At 40.2% G+C, this 19,205-nt stretch overlaps 1 protein-coding gene and 1 long non-coding RNA gene across 5 annotated transcripts; one reads left to right on the top strand and one right to left on the bottom strand.

Annotated features, from left to right (window-relative positions):
• Window positions 1-6,565: 6,565 nt before the first annotated feature.
• On the bottom strand, window positions 6,566-18,934 carry LOC133540209 (endonuclease 8-like 1). 4 transcript variants are annotated; one of them, XM_061882784.1, is made up of 9 exons: window positions 18,834-18,934; window positions 16,759-16,816; window positions 14,828-14,971; window positions 14,526-14,638; window positions 11,873-12,133; window positions 11,662-11,783; window positions 11,558-11,585; window positions 11,406-11,476; window positions 6,566-11,341 (listed from the first exon to the last, which is right to left on the bottom strand). In XM_061882784.1, the coding sequence occupies exons 5-9, from the start codon at window positions 11,937-11,939 to the stop codon at window positions 10,955-10,957; spliced, it is 675 nt and encodes a 224-aa protein (XP_061738768.1). In that variant the 5' UTR covers window positions 11,940-12,133; window positions 14,526-14,638; window positions 14,828-14,971; window positions 16,759-16,816; window positions 18,834-18,934; the 3' UTR covers window positions 6,566-10,954. The 4 variants fall into 4 exon arrangements, 2 of the variants coding, with proteins under 2 accessions (XP_061738768.1, XP_061738769.1); XM_061882785.1 differs by having other exon boundaries at window positions 6,566-6,681; window positions 11,149-11,341; window positions 11,873-14,638; window positions 18,834-18,933; XR_009803584.1 differs by lacking the exon at window positions 11,662-11,783 and having other exon boundaries at window positions 11,300-11,341; window positions 11,873-11,957; window positions 12,025-14,638; window positions 18,834-18,933.
• LOC133540210 (uncharacterized) lies at window positions 10,777-13,157 on the top strand. Its single transcript, XR_009803585.1, has 2 exons — window positions 10,777-11,479; window positions 11,564-13,157. It is a non-coding gene; the product is annotated as an uncharacterized LOC133540210 (long non-coding RNA).
• Window positions 18,935-19,205: the final 271 nt, after the last annotated feature.

Raw genomic sequence — 19,205 nt, 5'->3', positions numbered from 1 at the left:
GTATGTCCTGAGATGCAGTACCCTTCCTGATTGGGACGATATTGAGGAGGTCAAGCTCAAGAAAGCTTTGGTAAACAAAAGTCAGGCCAGAGAGGGTTTGAAGTAGGCCCTTGTACCTGTCAAGTTCATTCTATGGTAGGATGTTCAATATTTTGGTCTAGGTTTGCGCAGTATATGTTGTCAAAAATGGCCCTATGATGTAGCTTTTAGTACCAGGTTATACTGTGATAATGCATATTGAGCTGTGCTGTGCCGAGCAAATTTGGCAGTGATGCAACCTCACTAACAAGCTAGCGGCTAATATCCTTTTACAGTTCAAAGTTGTTTCCAAATCCCCCAAAAAATGACGCAGTACGTTACTGCTTACATAATCAGGTATATTAGTAGCTTTTGTAACCAATTTCAACATGTTTCAATGATCATTTGTGTAGCAAATGTTCTATTGTTATGGCAGGAGGCTGTTCTATTGTTTACAACAGTGTTTCTTAATCCTAGGGCTGGGGCCCACTGTTTGGCTGCGAGTACCCCTTGGAAGCCGCCAATAAATATCTGTTTCTTAGCTGTGGTCCGTCCATATGGGCCGCAATGGTACTCGCTTGTAATCCACTTTAGTGTAGAAGGACTCATTCAGTGTTTATATTTCATTTGGCCCCAGACCCCTCTGTAGTGGAACATTCTGAGACCCCTCTGTGGTGGAAAAGTTGGTCGTGCCCCAAGGTTAAAAATGTTAAGAATCCCTGCTTTTCAATGTGTGATTATTTTTTGGTATGTAGACCAGTTCCAGACAGCACGGTTACAATTTTATAAATGTATTTCAGTTTTTGCTTGGAATATTTCAAAAATGGAAATGTTGTCATTTACTCACCTTCTTACTGAGATGAAGTCAAGTGTTTTTTGAACTAAGGTACCTGCTTTGCTCAACAAGGAGTTCAAAAAACTACACCTGACTTTTTCACAATAACAAAGTGAGTACTTCAGGTCAAATTCATTTATTTTTGTATTTGTTTTCTTTTCTGTATATTGTTTTCTATGTTGTTTTAAGTATTGTAAATGACAATATGTACATGATGTATGTACTAATTTACTACATTTACATTTTGTTATTTCATCTATTTTTAAATTATATTTTAAAATAAAGTGATACACCTTTCAATATTTGAGTATTTGTTTAGTGCTATTTCTAATGAAGTCAGATGAATATTTAAATTGCACTCTCAATTTGTTCTCATGATTCTCAAATTTGAGATATGATAATAAATTGAAGAGAAATAATCAAGACATGAAAAAGACATACATAAGATCTCTTTTATTGCTCACACATCTCATTTCTTTCTCTTTTGATCATCCTTCCAAATAAATGAGACATGATTGAGAACAATGGAGCTCTCGTCAGTGTATCCCACTTCTCAAATATTGCTCAAAGGGTTGTCTCAAATCAACCTCCTTTGTCTCAGTGACGTCTTGTCTCTTTTTAGCTTCTTTATTGCTCCTAAGGGTCCCTTAGGAGCAATAAAGGAGAAGCAATTGATCACAAAATGAGACAGATATGAGAAGCTCAAAATGTTCTCAAGATACGAGATTAAGCAACAGATGAGCAAGCACATTTTTGCTGTGGCCACGCTCCCTCCACCCCAGTGGACGATGGTGTGGAACAGCGCAGAGACCACCACAGTGTCTATGTTTCTTTTAGTTGTTATTCATAGCTGGATGTAGAAGTGTCTGCTTGTATCCGCTGCTTTAATGTCTTTCATGTCCTTTGTCTTCTTTGATGCTTACCTCTTACACACATGTGAGAGGGATGTGTACTATGGCTATGAGTTGTTGTTGTTTTTCCCCTTGGCCTCAGTCTGGACCCCTTCTCCAGGGCCCAGGTTTAGACCATTTTTTTTTTAGTATATTTTATTTTATATTAATATTCTATTTTTTTCACCCATTCCCAACCTCATTATACTTTACAGAGCCAGGAGTCCTCGATTACATGTATGTATGGAACACAATCTTATTGTCACAAGACCCAGGGTAGACTAGGGGTTGAGTCTGCTGACTTTGAATGAAAAGTACCGAGTTCAAACCTCACTCTGGTTGATAGTATTTTTTTTTTTACCTCATCATACTTTACGAAGGCCGGGAGTCGTCGATTACATTTGTGTATGGACTAAAATCCTACCTTTACAAGACTGAAAGTTGCCCAGTGGTTAAGACTGTTGCATGAGAACAAACTGTACACAGTTCAAACCCCACTCCGGTCAGCAGTATTTTTTCCACCTCATCTTACTCCAGTGAGTCAGGGGTCGTAGATAACATTTGTGTATGGAAATAAATCCTCTCTTCACAGGACCAGGGATAGCCCAGTGTTTAAGACTGCTGACTCTGAATGACAGGTACTGGTTTCGAATCCCACTCATGTTGACAAAATTTAGTTTAAGCTTGTCATACTTTACTGAGCCAGGAGTCCTCGATGACATTTGTGTATAGAACACAATCTTCTCTTCACGAGACCCAGGATAGACCAGGTGTTAAGACATCTGACTCGGAATGAAAAGTACTGGGTTCAAGTCCCACTCAGGTTGACTGCATTTTGTTCTACCTCATCAAACTTTACTGGGCCATCAGTCCTCGATTACATTTGTGTATGAATAAAAAAATATCTCATTAAGACCCAGGATAGCCCAGTGGTTAAGACCGCTGACTCTGAATGACAGGTACTGGGTTCGAATCCCACTCATGTTGACAAAATTTTGTTTAAGCTTGTCATACTTTACTGAGCCAGGAGTCCTCGATTACATTTGTGTATAGAACACAATCTTCTCTTCAAGAGACCCACGATAGACCAGGGGTTAAGACATCTGACTCGGAATGAAAGGTACTGAGTTCAAGTCCCACTCAGGTTGACTGTATTTTGTTCTACCTCATCAAACTTTACTGGGCCATAGTCCTCGATTACATTAGTGTATGAAAATAAATTGTCTCATCAAGACCCAGGATAGCGCAGTGGTTAAGACTGCTGACTCTGAATCACAGGTACTGGGTTCGAATCCCACTCATGTTGACAAAATATTGTTTAAGCTTGTCATACTTTACTGAGCCAGGAGTCCTCGATTACATTTGTGTATAGAACACAATCGTCTCTCCACAAGACCCAGGATAGACCAGGGGTTAAGACATCTGACTCGGAATGAAAAGTACTGGGTTCAAGTCCCACTCAGGTTGACTGTATTTTGTTCTACCTCATCAAACTTTACTGGGCCATCAGTCCTCGATTACATTTGTGTATGAAAAAAACAAATATCTCATCAAGACCCAGGATAGCCCAGTGGTTAAGACCGCTGACTCTGAATGACAGGTACTGGGTTCGAATCCCACTCATGTTGACAAAATTTTGTTTGAGCTTGTCATACTTTACTGAGCCAGGAGTCCTCGATTACATTTGTGTATAGAACAAAATCTTCTCTCCACAAGACCCAGGATAGCCCAGTGGTTAAGACTGCTGACACTGAATGACAGGTACTGGGTTCGAATCCCACTCATGTTGACAAAATTTTGTTTAAGCTTGTCATACTTTACTGAGCCAGGAGTCCTCGATTACATTTGTGTATAGAACACAATCTTCTCTTCACAAGACCCAGGATAGACCAGGGGTTAAGACGTCTGACTCGGAATGAAAAGTACTGGGTTCAAATCCCACTCAGGTTGACTGTATTTTGTTCTACCTCATCAAACTTTACTGGGCCACAGTCCTCGATTACATTTGTGTATGAAAAAAAATTGTCTCAACAAGACCCAGGATAGCCCAGTGGTTGAGACTGTTGACTCAGGTTGAAGAGTGTGGGGTTCGACTCCTGCCTGGGTTGATGTGTAATTTAAAAGATCAGCTGGAGGCTGCAAGTTGACAAATATTGTAACTGTGTCATTTCTCTCATGTAATGTTAAAATAATAATTTAATTTACTTTTTTTTTATCCAATTACAATTAACCTATTTTATTTTATTTGTACCCAGGAGAGCTCATTGGTCAACGCTCTTTATTTATCCTATTCCCACCCACCTCAGGAGTTACACTCACTCGCACACACTCCTACACACACGCACTCATTCTCACACACACACACACACACACTCACAGGTAACCCCTGAGGTGTCATCATTGACTATTTGACATTTTATTTTGGATTATTATTAGCTTTAGTGTTGACTTAATTTTTCAACTATATGTTAGTCAAAGAAGTAGCACATAACATTAGTCTGTGTGGGGGAGAAGAAGCAGCCCACAATGTATGTCGTCTTGACGCCATACTGCCAAATTACTGACTCCATGTATGGGATTTGAACTCACTACTCCTGTATTAGGAGCCCACAGTGTTGACCATTGAGCTATCCTGGGTCCCAACAAAGTTTGGTTTTCGCTCATATACAAATGTTCTCAGTGAACTATGATCAAGGCAAAACAAAGAACAAGAACTTCCCGGATGTGGATTTGAACCCAGTAGTACTGCGTGTGAGGCAGCAGTGTTAACCATTGAGCTATCACAGGTCCCACTAAGTATTGTTTTTCACTCATATACAAATGTAATCAGTGAACTATGATCAAGGCAAAACAAAAAAATAACGCCTCCTAACAATGGATTTGAACCCAGTAGTTCTGCATGAGAGGCAGCAGTGTTAACCATTGAGCTATCCTGAGTCTTGTTGGAAGTGTAGTCTGGCTCCTTCATTAATGGAATCGTGACATCTGTCCCAGTAAACTACGATTGAGGTGGAGCTCAATTTTGAACTGAAGTTACATATCAAACCAATTGGGATTCAAACCCAGTACCCCCATATTTGAAGATCACAGTGTTGACCATTGAGGTATCCTGGGTTCCATCAAAACAGGATTTTCACTCATATACAAATGCAATCATTTAACAATGATAGAGATGAAACAAAAAACAAGATCTTGTGGATTTGAACCCAGTAGTACCGTGTGAGAGGCAGCAGCCTTAACCATTGAGCATTTTGGGTTCTACTACTTCCTGATCTGGATCAATATACCAATGTTACATACCTGTTGTTGAGTAGTTGGTGTGTGCCATGTCTCTCAGGTGTGACATACCTGTTGTTGGTGTGTGCCATGTCTCTCAGGTGTGACATACCTGTTGTTGGTGTGTGCCATGTCTCTCAGGTGTGACATACCTGTTGTTGGTGTGTGCCATGTCTCTCAGGTGTGACATACCTGTTGTTGGTGTGTGCCATGTCTCTCAGGTGTGACATACCTGTTGTTGGTGTGTGCCACGTCTCTCAGGTGTGACATACCTGTTGTTGGTGTGTGCCACGTCTCTCAGGTGTGACATACCTGTTGTTGGTGTGTGCCACGTCTCTCAGGTGTGACATACCTGTTGTTGGTGTGTGCCACGTCTCTCAGGTGTGACATACCTGTTGTTGGTGTGTGCCACGTCTCTCAGGTGTGACATACCTGTTGTTGGTGTGTGCCACGTCTCTCAGGTGTGACATACCTGTTGTTGGTGTGTGCCATGTCTCTCAGGTGTGACATACCTGTTGTTGGTGTACCAAAAAGTTCTATCTTGGTTTCATCTGACCACATGACATTCTCCCAATCCTCTGCTGTATCATCCATGTATCCATTTTGTTATAAACTCAACTCGTCGTATTTGGAGAATACTAAGTTGCATCCCAAGAACACCATACCTACTGTGAAGCATGGGGGTGGAAACATCATGCTTTGGGGCTGTTTTTCTGCTAAGGGGACAGGACGATTGATCCGTGTTAAGGAAAGAATGAATGGGGCCATGTATCGTGAGATTTGGAGCCAAAACCTCCTTCCATCAGTGAGAGCTTTGAATGGTTGACCAAATACTTATTTTCTACCGTAATTTACAAATAAATTATTTAAAATTCCTACAATGTGAATTCCTGGATTTTTTTTTCACATTCCGTCTCTCACAGTTGAAGTGTACCTATGATGAAAATGACAGACCTCTGTCATCATTTGAAGTGGGAGAACTTGCTGACTAAATACTTTTTTGCCCCACTGTATGTATACATTTTACAGGACTCTCATCGTCTGCCTCAGAGACCCAAGTAGTTTTTAGTGTATTATGCAAATGAGCCATGTTAGTCATTGTAGGAGCCAGATCATGTGTGTATGTCACGTGGTGTTTGTGGATGTGTACACAAGGAACAGAAGCATGTGTCACGTGACATAGGTGGCCGTCACCATAAAGAAGGATTTTTTACCTGTACTCAAGAGGGAGAGAGGAAAGAGTAGAGCTCGGTAGCCATCATTTCTGCTCGGTTGGTAGAGTGGCCGTGCCAGCAACCTGAGGGTTCCAGGTTCGATCCCCGCTTCTGCCAACCTAGTCACTGCTGTTGTGTCCTCGGGCAAGACACTTTACCCACCTGCTCCCAGTGCCACCCACACTGGTTTCAAAATGTAACTTAGATATCGGGCTACACAATGTAAAGCGCTTCGAGTCACAAGAGAAAAGCGCTATATAAATATAATTAACTTCACATTAAATCAAATAATTTACTGTATTGTGAATTGTGATTGAAAAGTATGCCAAGAATAAACGTGTGGAATGTTTATTAAAAATATGTATCATGGAATAAAAACAGTATTTTCCAATAGATGTCCTTTACTTGACATTCTGTCTTGTCAGTCTCCCGCTACGTGTCTTGAAGCCTGCAACAAAAAGTAAGTTTACCACACTTACAGTATAATCTACAAAAGGTTTATGTGTATCAAAACACATGCAAACTTGTTAGCACACGCAAAGCTGATCTAAATATTTGTCGATTAATGAGCAAAATAAGGAGTGCAATCCATCCCATCCATCCATTTTCTATCGCTTATTCCCTCCATTTAACATATTTGTCTTAATGATGTATGCAGAATATATGTTGATTATCAGAATGCCCACAATACTGGGAGGAGAAAATGCAAATACAAATCACTCAACATGAACAGTGAGATTTATCAATGCTGAAAGTGTCCTGCAGGCAGTATCGTGCCTCTTAAAAAGTCTGAAATCTGCGTGCAAACTGGCATAGTTGCACACAGGGCTGTGAGAAAGGAGGCCATCACGCTGCAAAGACAACTGACATAGTTGCACACAGGGCTGTGAGAAAGGAGGCCATCACGCTGCAAAGACAACTGACATAGTTGCACACAGGGCTGTGAGAAAGGAGGCCATCACGCTGCAAAGACAACTGACATAGTTGCACACAGGGCTGTGAGAAAGGAGGCCATCACGCTGCAAAGACAACTGACATAGTTGCACACAGGGCTGTGAGAAAGGAGGCCATCACGCTGCAAAGACAACTGACATAGTTGCACACAGGGCTGTGAGAAAGGAGGCCATCACGCTGCAAAGACAACTGACATAGTTGCACACAGGGCTGTGAGAAAGGAGGCCATCACGCTGCAAAGACAACTGACATAGTTGCACACAGGGCTGTGAGAAAGGAGGCCATCACGCTGCAAAGACAACTGACATAGTTGCACACAGGGCTGTGAGAAAGGAGGCCATCACGCTGCAAAGACAACTGACATAGTTGCACACAGGGCTGTGAGAAAGGAGGCCATCACGCTGCAAAGACAACTGACATAGTTGCACACAGGGCTGTGAGAAAGGAGGCCATCACGCTGCAAAGACAACTGACATAGTTGCACACAGGGCTGTGAGAAAGGAGGCCATCACGCTGCAAAGACAACTGACATAGTTGCACACAGGGCTGTGAGAAAGGAGGCCATCACGCTGCAAAGACAACTGACATAGTTGCACACAGGGCTGTGAGAAAGGAGGCCATCACGCTGCAAAGACAACTGACATAGTTGCACACAGGGCTGTGAGAAAGGAGGCCATCACGCTGCAAAGACAACTGAACAGAGAAGCCTTTGTTCTACGTGTGCATGTCATATTTGGACTGTTAGAAATAAAAAGAAGAAGATATATATTCAGCAATATCATTTTATAGCTGCTGGACAACTTAAAGGGCCGATTAAACCAAAGTCTATTAATTTATGTTGTTTTTTAATGGTATTCCTTTTTTGATTTAGAAAATATGCACCGTATTTTTCGGACTATAAGTAGCAGTTTTTTTTTCATAGTTTGGCCGGGGGTGCGACTTATATTCAGGAGCGACTTATGTGTGTAATTATTAACACATTACCGTAAAATATCAATATTATTTATCTCATTGACGTAAGAGACTAGACGTATAAGATTTCATGGGATTTATGGATTAGGAGTGAGAGATAGTTTGTTAAAGGTATATCATGTTCTATATGTTCTAGTTATTTGAATGACTCTTACCATAATATGTTAGCTTAACATAGCAGTTGCTTATTTATGCCTCATATAACCTACACTTATTCAGCCTGTTCTTCATTATTCTTGATTTATTTTAAATTGCCTTTCAAATGTCTATTCTCGGTGTTGGCTTTTATCAAATAAATTTCCCCCCAAAAATGCGACTTATACTCCAGTGCGACTTGTATGTTTTTTTTCCTTCTTTATTATGCATTTTCGGCAGGTGCGACTTATACTCCGAAAAATATAGTATTGAACAAATATATAAACGCAACACTTTTGTTTTTGCTCCCATTTATCATGAATTGAACTTAAAGATCTGAAACTTTTACTATACAGAAAATATATATTCCTCTCAAAAATTACTTACTGGGTGACATGTCCGGTGAGTATGCTGGTCATGCAAGAACTGGGATGTTTTTAGCTTCCAGATCCTTCCAACATGAGTTAGTAAATGTTATTTATAAAGGTGATGGCCTCGGGTGATTAGTACAACAATGGGGCTCAGGGTCTCGTGACGGTATCTCTGCGCATGGAAAATGCCATCAATAAAATACACGTGGTTTCGCTGTCAATAATAACATACCAAAACCTCTGTATTGTGCCAGACGCCATTGAGTGTGAGCATTTGCCCACTCAAGTTGGTTAAGAAGACAAACTGCAGTTAGGTCGAGACCCCGATGAGGACCACGAGCATGCAGATGAGCTTTCTTGAGACAGATTGATTGATTGATACTTTTATTAGTAGATTGCACAGTTCAGTACATATTCCGTACAATTGACCACTAATTGGTAACACCCCAATATGTTTTTCAACTTGTTTAAGTCGGGGTCCACGTTAATCAATTCATGGTAGTTTCTAACAGTTTGTGCAGAAATGCTATGGTTAAGCAAACCAATTGTTGTAGCAGTTGTCCGGGTGGCAGGTCTCAGCCAATCAATATGGTCTGCGGCTGTGAGGCCAGTTGGATGTATTGCCAAATTCTCTGAAACAGCTTTGGAGGCGGCTTATACTAAACGGCCTGGGCTACTGGGTGTGAAGTTGGAGAAGATGCAGGTGGAGGCCCCCTTGGTGTCCTGGGTTGTAGATTACCTGACTGACAGACCACAGTATATGCCACTGCAGGACTGTGTGTCTGACAGGCTGGTCAGCAACACCGGGGCCCCGGAGGCTACAGTACTCTTCCCCCTTCCTCTACACCATTTACACCACCCATTTCCACTATCAGTCAGAGTCCTGCCACCTTCAGAAGTTTTCTGATGACTCTGCGATAGTGGGGTGTATTGAGGAAGGTGATGACGAGGAATACAGGACACTGGTGGAGGACTTTGTCACATGGTGTGGAAAGAACCACCTCCAGCTCAATGTTACGGAGACCAAGGAGCTGGTTGTGGACCTGGGAAGGAGGAGGAGTACTCTGGCGACCCCTCTTTCCATCAAGGGGGTGGATGTGGACATGGTAGAGGATTATAAATACCTCGGAGTACACATGGACAACAAGCTGAATGGGTCAAAACACGCTGAGGCCCTCTACAAGAAGGGACCGAGCCGAATCTATATTTCCTTTGGAGGCTAGGATCCTTCAACGTCTGTACAAAGATGTTGAAGATGTTCTACGAGTCGCTGGTGGCAGGCGCCATCTTGTACGCCGTGGCCTGCTGGGGCAGTGGGCTGAGAGTGAGGGACACATACAGACTGGACAAGTTGGTAGAGAAGGCCAGTAACAAGATGGGAGTGGAGCTGGACTCTCTGGCGGTGGTGTCAGAGAGAAGTCTAGCAAAACTCCTAGCCATTATGGACAACACCTCCCAGCCACTACACTCGGACCTTGCAGAGAGAATGAGCACCTTCAGTGGAAGGCTCAGACTCCCAAAATGCAACACGGAACGACACAGGAGGTCCTTCACACCGACAGCCATCAGACTGTATAATGCATATGTTCCTTGACTGCACTTAAATGTAGAATATATTTATATTATTCATATATATTATATTATTTATTATTATCATTGTTTATTGTGAGCGAACTGTGGTGCTGAATTTCCCCCAGGGATCAATAAAGTACTTTCTATTCTATTCTATTCTTATGGCGGAGAAATAAACATTTAATTGACGGGCAACAGCTCTGGTGGACATTGCTGCAGTCAGCATGCCTACTGCACGCTCCCTCAAAACTTGCGACATCTGAAGCATTGTGTTGTGTGATAAAACTGCACATTTCACAGTGGCCTTTTATTTTGGACAGCTCAAGGCACACCTGTCAGGTGGGATGGATTATCTTGGCAAAGAAAAAATGCTCACTAACAAATGTATACAGATTTGTGAACAATATTTGAGAGGAACAGGTATTTTGTGTTTATAGTCAAAGTTTTCGATCTTTGAGTTCATTTAAATTGGGAACAAGAACAAAAGCGTTGCGTTTTTTTTTTTTGTATTTAGTATAACTCCTAAAAAAAATGTCTTGCAATATGCAGTTTGATCATTCCTGCTGCAAATAGTATACATACTGTGATTCTATATTGCAGAAAAGGTGTTAGATGATCGATATGTGCTATAATCTAATATAAGCCCCCCTCCAGTGTGGAGAGCATAATAACATGAATGTAGAGGGAAAGAAGTGTTTCCAAGGGCACATAATGCTTCTAGTACACAAAAATAGGGTGATCTGTGCCACTTTTGCTGCTATCAATTGCACAAAGTAGATCACATACAACACGTCCACCAACAGTACATGCAATTTTATAGTTTGCGCACACAGATAAGTGTGTGGGAATTGGATCCTCAAAGATCAGGCTCTTAATATTTTCAGAAAATGGGAGTATTATTAGAATCAGACCTGCAGCTGGCTCTGTATTGTTCTTTTTCCTCCTGCCTAACGTGGATTTCAGTTCTTGCTGAGGTGTGTTTGCTGATCTTCTTCTGGGTGTGGCTTCTTCTTGAGTTCCATTTTCTTCTTCCTTTGCTGCTTTTGTGGGCTTTTTGGCTGCTTTTTTCTTCACTGTGCTGTCAGAGTTGTGTTTCCTGGACACCTGAAGTACAGCCACAATGGGGTTAGATTTCTATGTGCTGGTGGTGATTACCTACTGAATATACCTTTTTCTTGCGGGGGTAATCATGGTCTGCATCTGTATCTTTTCTCTTTTTGGCCTTTGGAGACTTTGATTCTGGTGTGTGAGAAAAGATAAAGACACACTAAGCTTTCTCTTATGTGTAATGGTATCTCAACTATTTTTTCTGGCGTTTACCTTTAGGAGCCATAGGACCTGGATCGCCCTGAAATGACACCATTTTCTATTAGTCAATACATGCTACAAATATAGTTGTTACGTATGAAAATGTGTTTGCATACTTTGAACCACATAGTCCTGCCATTGTGGTCGCGTACAGACTTCATTCCATCCACATAGTAACACTGCAACCAGGCCTCAAAACCTGAGTAGTCTTTCTTCTCTGGATCGTAACCTTTCCCACCTCCATAAACAAAAAGTCTAAATAAGAGGAGCACCTTTGTGTCGTTGTCTTCCCCCCACCCCGATCAACCTTGAAACATGGATTCTTACCTAAGTTCACCACCTCCAGCGGTACTGTGTGGCAAAGTCTGAGCAGGTCTGTATTCTCCTCTTCCATTTTGTCCTTTTTGGCTCCCTTAACATTTTTGGGCAAAATAAACTGTTAATAATCGAGGTAAAATACTTGTTTGTACTTATTTGACCTTTTTGCTATGGATCTCCTTTTTTACAGCTTTCTTGTCTTCACACGCATCCTCTGACTCGAGGCCTTCCAGCACAGTCCGGGCAGGCACAAAGGGTGGAATGTTCAACCTGGAAGACACACATGGGCATCTTTCCAAAAACAGAAGGTATTTTGTGTGGAAACAGTGCTACACTTTTATAGTAAACACATTTCCAAGTGAAATTAGGAATTGCTTGTTTATTCATCCAAGATGATTAGAATCTGGGGAATACAAAAACATTCTTCACTCTCCTTTTCAGATCACGGTGACCTGAGTATGTATCTTCATTCAATGGTCATTTCTTTTACAGCAGGCTCTTTGGTGAAGTGTAATATTATTGCTAGGAGTCTTGCAAAAGTACTTCACACAGTGGGCACGGCTGTAACAAAATAACACTGCAATGTACTGTCAACATGTACAAAACCCCAAACCAGTGAAGTAGCACGTTGTGTAAATGGTAAATAAAAACAGAATACAATGATTTGTAAATCCTTTTTAACTTATATTCAATTGAATAGACTGCAAAGACAAGATATTTGATGTTGGATCTGAGAAACTTTTTTTTTTGCAAATATTAGCTCATTTTGGAATTTGATGGCTGCAACATGCTTAAAAAAAGCTGGCACGAGTGTCAAAAAAGACCGAAAAAGTTGAGGAATGCTCATCAAACACTTGTTTCCCATAGCAAAGCAAAATTGAAGATGAGATCTCATGTATGTCTTATATATATCTCCTAGACATAAAAGAGCACTAATGGAGACCAAAGTAGTTTTCTCCTTCTTCTCAAATGTATCTCCTGAGAAATAAGGCTCACAGTGAGCACTATGAGAGATCTCATAGTTGTCTAATAGTTATCTCTTTTCCCCATTTCAACTAAGACCAAAATGAGAGATGAATGAGCTGGTCTCCAATATGTCTCAATTATGACTCAGTGAGAGAAACACCTGGTTTTGTTTCTCACTACTCACTGTTTGAGTTCTCAGATGTCTCTTTTCTATTTCGGCAAAAAGACAATTGATGAGTATTGGTTTCAATATGTCTCAATGATGTCTCAGTGAGAGATATACTTGGTTTTGTCTCTCACTGCTCACTATTTGAGTTGTTAGATATACCCGTTTTCTAAAAAAATGCATTTTAATGGGCTCAATTTAGTTATACCTCAATCATATTCCAGTTGATCTCATGCCAACATTGGGAGAAAATAATGAATTCAGACAATATGGATATATGGTCTGTAATCTAAATGGTTTATTTAAATAAAGTTGGACTTAATTTGTTGATTTCTTATCCACACGTCATGTACAGTAACTCAGTGACTACAATTGTGAGATTTAAAACTGAACCCAAACAATACTGATATGATCACAAGACACTTTGTAAGAGCTTTTAACATTTGTGAACTTTCTAGAGCAGTGGTTCTCAAACTCTTTTAACAAAGTACCACTTCAGAAGATATTTGGCTCTCCAACCACCATCATAAGGACTAATATTAAAATGCAGTAGCATAGTAGGCCTATGTATTCATTAAAAAAGACAGTGGCTTTATTAAACAAGTAAATGTAATATATTTGCCACTGAAATATTACACACAATGCAAAAACATCATCAACAATGATACTCCATATACAGTACATATTTACAGAATCCACGGCAACATCACATCAGTGTGTATTTTCAGAGCATTTATAACAATGATTAAAGATTTGATTTGTGGCTTCTTAGGCCAGTTCAGTTCTTCATTATTTCAAACTTTTCAAGTGTGTTGGGGAAATGAACTGCAATCACTATGCCAGGCATAGATGTGAAGTCAAGGAAAACAACTTTACCCAACATGTCATCCAAGAATACTACTGTACTGCAGAGGTTTCCAATAGGGGAATAACATGACTGCATGTCTCATATGTTACACTATCTTGCAGCAAAGAAAAACCTGCATGTTTATATTCACCAACGAGGGCCCATTTGGCACATGCATGTGCTGTGGTAAACAAGAAATCAATCTGTACATACTTTAAAAAAAGGATGAGAACCTTTCTTCTGACACACTGGTCCCACAAAGCAGGCATTTTATTTGTTTACTTTCTATTGGCCCAAAACAATTCTTGGAGGATTTATGTAATATAGTAGGCGATGATGCAGAGTGGGATAAAAAAAAGTTTTGGAACTTCTGCACACTGTTTAAGCAGTCTGTGTTCAGACTATCGGGATAAAGCAACTTGAACATTTTGAGCATATGGCTTAGGGCCTTACCTGTGACTTTAGGACAGTTTACATAACCCATGCTGATCAGAAGGCACTCTGCCATGGTTTCTGATGCATTGTCATGTATTGGTTTGTCTGTTGTGTCCTTGAAATTGGACTCTTCTGCACACTCCTCACTCAAACCATCTTCAAATCCTTCATTAAACGTATGTCCGTCATTGTACATCCAATCCCCTATATCAGGGAGAGCTTCCTCAAATGATTGAAATGGATCATACTCAGCATCGACATGTCATTCAGTTGTTAGGCCATCAGGAGGATGTATGAGGGCTGATCTGGAAAATGGTTTTCCATTCTCTTCAATGGTCAGAAGTAGAAATATTTTCATGTGCTGAAATTAAAATAGAATACAAATCACTAAAGGTTTTTTGATAACATTTTGTCACAAGGCAAAACGTATAACATCTCAGCATATCGCTCACATTCTTACACTCCAAAGTTTGTCACATTTGAGCAGGATTTGCTTTGTGACAAAATTCACAGCAAAACATTATTCAGCCACAGAAGACGGTGGGTGTACCTGGCAGGTGGGGAGAGGCTTGATGTTCCAGAGTGGTACATCCTGCACGGTCACCTGAAGGTTGGATGTGTTCCATTTGAAGAGCAGTGTTTTGGGCTCCTTCAGGGGGCACCGCCTCATGCAGTGTTACCCTGCTGCTACCCCCTGACACAAAGAAGAGGAACCAAAAAACTCTAAAGATTCAAATCATTGAAAAAAAAACCAGACAAAAACATGCAAAACAAGAAGGAAGTTGACATAAATTGAACACATTATACAAATCCAGCTAATGGAATGCATTTCCTTTTTCCCCACATCTTGAGCGCATTGTAGTTCATGTTTACGTATCTTCTGTGTTTGTGGTAACACATCATCCACAGTGTTAAATGTAACTCATCACAATACAACACACACTATAAAAAGAAAGTTGTGGATGCTAATGCCAATCATTAGTAAATACACAACAGCAAACCAAACCTATGAGAAAGGATCTTGACGAGGGATGCAACATTATTGTAAATATAACCTTATTTTGATTTCAAAATTGTCACAATAATGCCGTGATGTGTGACGCTATCAAACGAGAACACCAGTCGCTGTGTTTTTTTCTGACAATATTAAGTGGGCTCATCTGAGAAGTAAACTGGTTCTCCCATGAAAACCCGCCGTGTGGGAAAACAAGGTTCAAACGGGACATTATAGAAGGGCGAAAAAGTGGAAGTGTGCAGGAGTGATGGGAACGTTTGTGCTTAGGTTAGCCGAGGAATTGTTGCTGTGAAATATTTCTGTGCCTATAACTGTCGTGTTAGTTGAACCTTAAACAAAGTCTGCATACTGCAAGGTAAAGCATGCCACGTTCATCCAGACCATTTCCAAATCGACCCAGAGCCCTTGCAGCTCACCAGAGGAAATGTGGACATGCACAAAATAAGACATTTGCTGACACTACACACCACAATGTCTACAATAAGTTAGGGAATAGGAGTAATATATTAGAATGAGTTATATGTTAGAACCGTTATTTGGAAAATATCGTTCATGTGAAACCAAGATGTCAGCAAGGGAAAATATGCATTTGTGAGGTATTTACATGATTAAAAGTCAAATTATTAGTTAACTCTTAAGAATCAGTATTCTACAAACTAATACAATTTGGACTGCAAAGGGCAGTTTCTTAGGAAGTTCAAAGTTTAAAAACACTCAACTAAACAGCAGTGATGTAACAATATCAAAATGTCATATCACCGTTACTGTGACCAAAATGATCACTGTTTGCATTATAATGGCAGTATTGTTGAATGTGCTAAAAAGGTCATCAAACCCACAATAATACCAAGTTGTATTGAAAAAAAAACATACCGGACACACAGTATAGTTTCTTGGCAAAAGAAACATTATTGTTCTACATTAGTTACACTGGATGTTTACTGTTTATGTCAGTTTAAAGACACTTATTTGAAAATGTTGGTCTTTGTGTGTTACTTGAAATTCTGCACCATTCCTTTGCACCTAAAATACCTGTTTTTAATGATAAATATGATTACAACATATGAAAATGATGTTTGTGTTCAATTACAGTAAGTGCGTTTATCCTAAACATTCCTCCCACGTCATTTAACACACTTTGACATTTTTGTAACAATATCTTACCCTGGCTTTAACACTATGACGATATCATACCGTGAAATGTTGATATTGTTACATCCTTAGTCATGACCTGATGTTACCTACCAGCTTTAACTTGGAGGTGAAAGGTTCCAAAAACATGAATTACACATGCTGAGATAACTCCTATTTGAAGTTTCATTCTTCATATGTGCTAATGTAATCAGGGTCAAAGAAAGCAATATTTTCATGTTTGTTCCTGACAAACTGTGGACAGCTTTTTATCTGTAAATCTCAATCAGAACTAATTGACTTCAAGAAAGAACAGGCATATACATATAACTTACTTGGACATTGCTGGTCATTCTCCACATTCACATAGGTGCATGCTGCAGGACGGGATGACTGCAGGAAGAAAAAGAAAGTATCACATATTATATCTGCTGCCAGTTTAATGCACCACCACTATACCAGTCTACTCAGCAACTTTACAGTCCTTCTTGATCTTTTATTTGATTCCACTTCTTTACCAGTTCTTCTTCATCGTTTTCCAGCTTTTCCTTTTGTCATTTCGACACTCCAATACTATATAAATCAATCAATCAATCAATGTTTATTTATATAGCCCCAAATCACAAATGTCTCAAAGGACTGTACAAATCATTACGACTACAACATCCTCGGAAGAACCCACAAAAGGGCAAGGAAAACTCACACCCAGTGGGCAGGGAGAATTCACATCCAGTGGGACGCTAGTGACAATGCTGACTATGAGAAACCTTGGAGAGGACCTCAGATGTGGGCAACCCCCCCCCCTCTAGGGGACCGAAAGCAATGGATGTGGAGCGGGTCTAACATGATACTGTGAAAGTTCAATCCATAGTGGCTCCAACACAGCCGCGAGAGTTCAGTTCAAGCGGATCCAAGACAGCAGCGAGAGTCCCGTCCACAGGAAACCATCTCAAGCGGAGGCGGAAACCATCTCAAGCGGAGGCGGATCAGCAGCGTAGAGATGTCCCCAACCGATAGAGGCGAGCGGTCCATCCTGGGTCCCGACGAGCGGTCCATCCTGGGTCTCGACTCTGGACAGCCAGTACTTCATCCATGGTCATCGGACCGGACCCCCTCCACAAGGGAGGGGGGGGACATAGGAGAAAGAAAAGAAGCGGCAGATCAACTGGTCTAAAAAGGAGGTCTATTTAAAGGCTAGAGTATACAGATGAGTTTTAAGGTGAGACTTAAATGCTTCTACTGAGGTGGCATCTCCAACTGTTACCGGAAGGGCATTCCAGAGTACTGGAGCCCGAACGGAAAACGCTCTATAGCCCGCAGACTTTTTTTGGGCTCTAGGAATCACTAATAAGCCGGAGTCTTTTGAACGCAGATTTCTTGCCGGGACATATGGTACAATACAATCGGCAAGATAGGATGGAGCTAGACCGTGTAGTATTTTATACGTAAGTAGTAAAACCTTAAAGTCACATCTTAAGTGCACAGGAAGCCAGTGCAGGTGAGCCAGTATAGGTATATATGTATGTATATATGTATATAAAGGTATATACAGTATATATGTATGTATAAATGTATATAAAGGTATATACAGTATATATGTATGTATATATGTATATAAAGGTATATACAGTATATATGTATGTATATACGTATATAAAGGTATATACAGTATATATGTATGTATATATGTATATAAAGGTATATACAGTATATATGTATGTATATATGTATATAAAGGTATATACAGTATATATGTATGTATATATGTATATAAAGGTATATACAGTATATATGTATGTATATATGTATATAAAGGTATATACAGTACAGGCGTAATGTGATCAAACTTTCTTGTTCTTGTCAAAAGTCTAGCAGCCGCATTTTGTACCAACTGTAATCTTTTAATGCTAGACATGGGGAGACCCCAAAATAATAGGTTACAGTAATCGAGACGAGACGTAACAAACGCATGGATAATGATCTCGGCGTCTTTAGTGGACAAAATGGAGCGAATTTTAGCGATATTACGGAGATGAAAGAAGGCCGTTTTAGTAACGCTTTTAATGTGTGCCTCAAAGGAGAGAGTTGGGTGGAAGATAAATACAGACAAAGGTTGCTGGAATATAGGTGGAACTTCTTGTAAATGTAAAACTCTATATTATGTGTTCAGTAATGTATATTGTTCCACTTCAAATGTTCTCTGAACATTTATTTCTCTCATTGTTATTTCACTTCTTGTTATTATACTTACCTCGGTGGAGGTAACTATCACAACTTCTAGCAAGGTGCTTGCGGCATTTATAGCTCTATTTCCGTAACTGCGTGACGTTCCAGTAGTTTAAAACAAATAACTGGTGTGTGTTAAAGTCATATAAATACCAAAAGAGAAACAATAAATGGTATTACTTACTTTCAGTTGTTATTCCTTCGATGCTGAATATTATTTCTTCCCATCGAAATCATTACATCCGCCCACTTAATGCGCATGCGTGTTTTTCAGGAAAAGCCAATCTGATTGGACAGATTCATGGAGTGCCGTGCCAAATCTCGCGATCTCAGGATTTACATCAAGTTCATTTTCTCCTTATATGTCCATCTGAAAATAGCCCTTTTTGGCTAGGACATCATTTTCAAATGATTTGAAAATGTATGCTTTCTATCAGACGGCGGCGGACATGACGCGTTATTTGCCATCAGTTAACGTCAGAAGAAGAAGAAGCGGGGAAACAGTAGGTGGCGTAACATTTGAAGGTTGTCAGTGCGCCTACCTTCAACTAAAACA

This window comes from Nerophis ophidion, linkage group LG21, assembly GCF_033978795.1.
Source record: "Nerophis ophidion isolate RoL-2023_Sa linkage group LG21, RoL_Noph_v1.0, whole genome shotgun sequence".
Taxonomy (NCBI): domain Eukaryota; kingdom Metazoa; phylum Chordata; class Actinopteri; order Syngnathiformes; family Syngnathidae; genus Nerophis; species Nerophis ophidion.
This window is presented reverse-complemented; position numbering and strand designations above follow the sequence as displayed.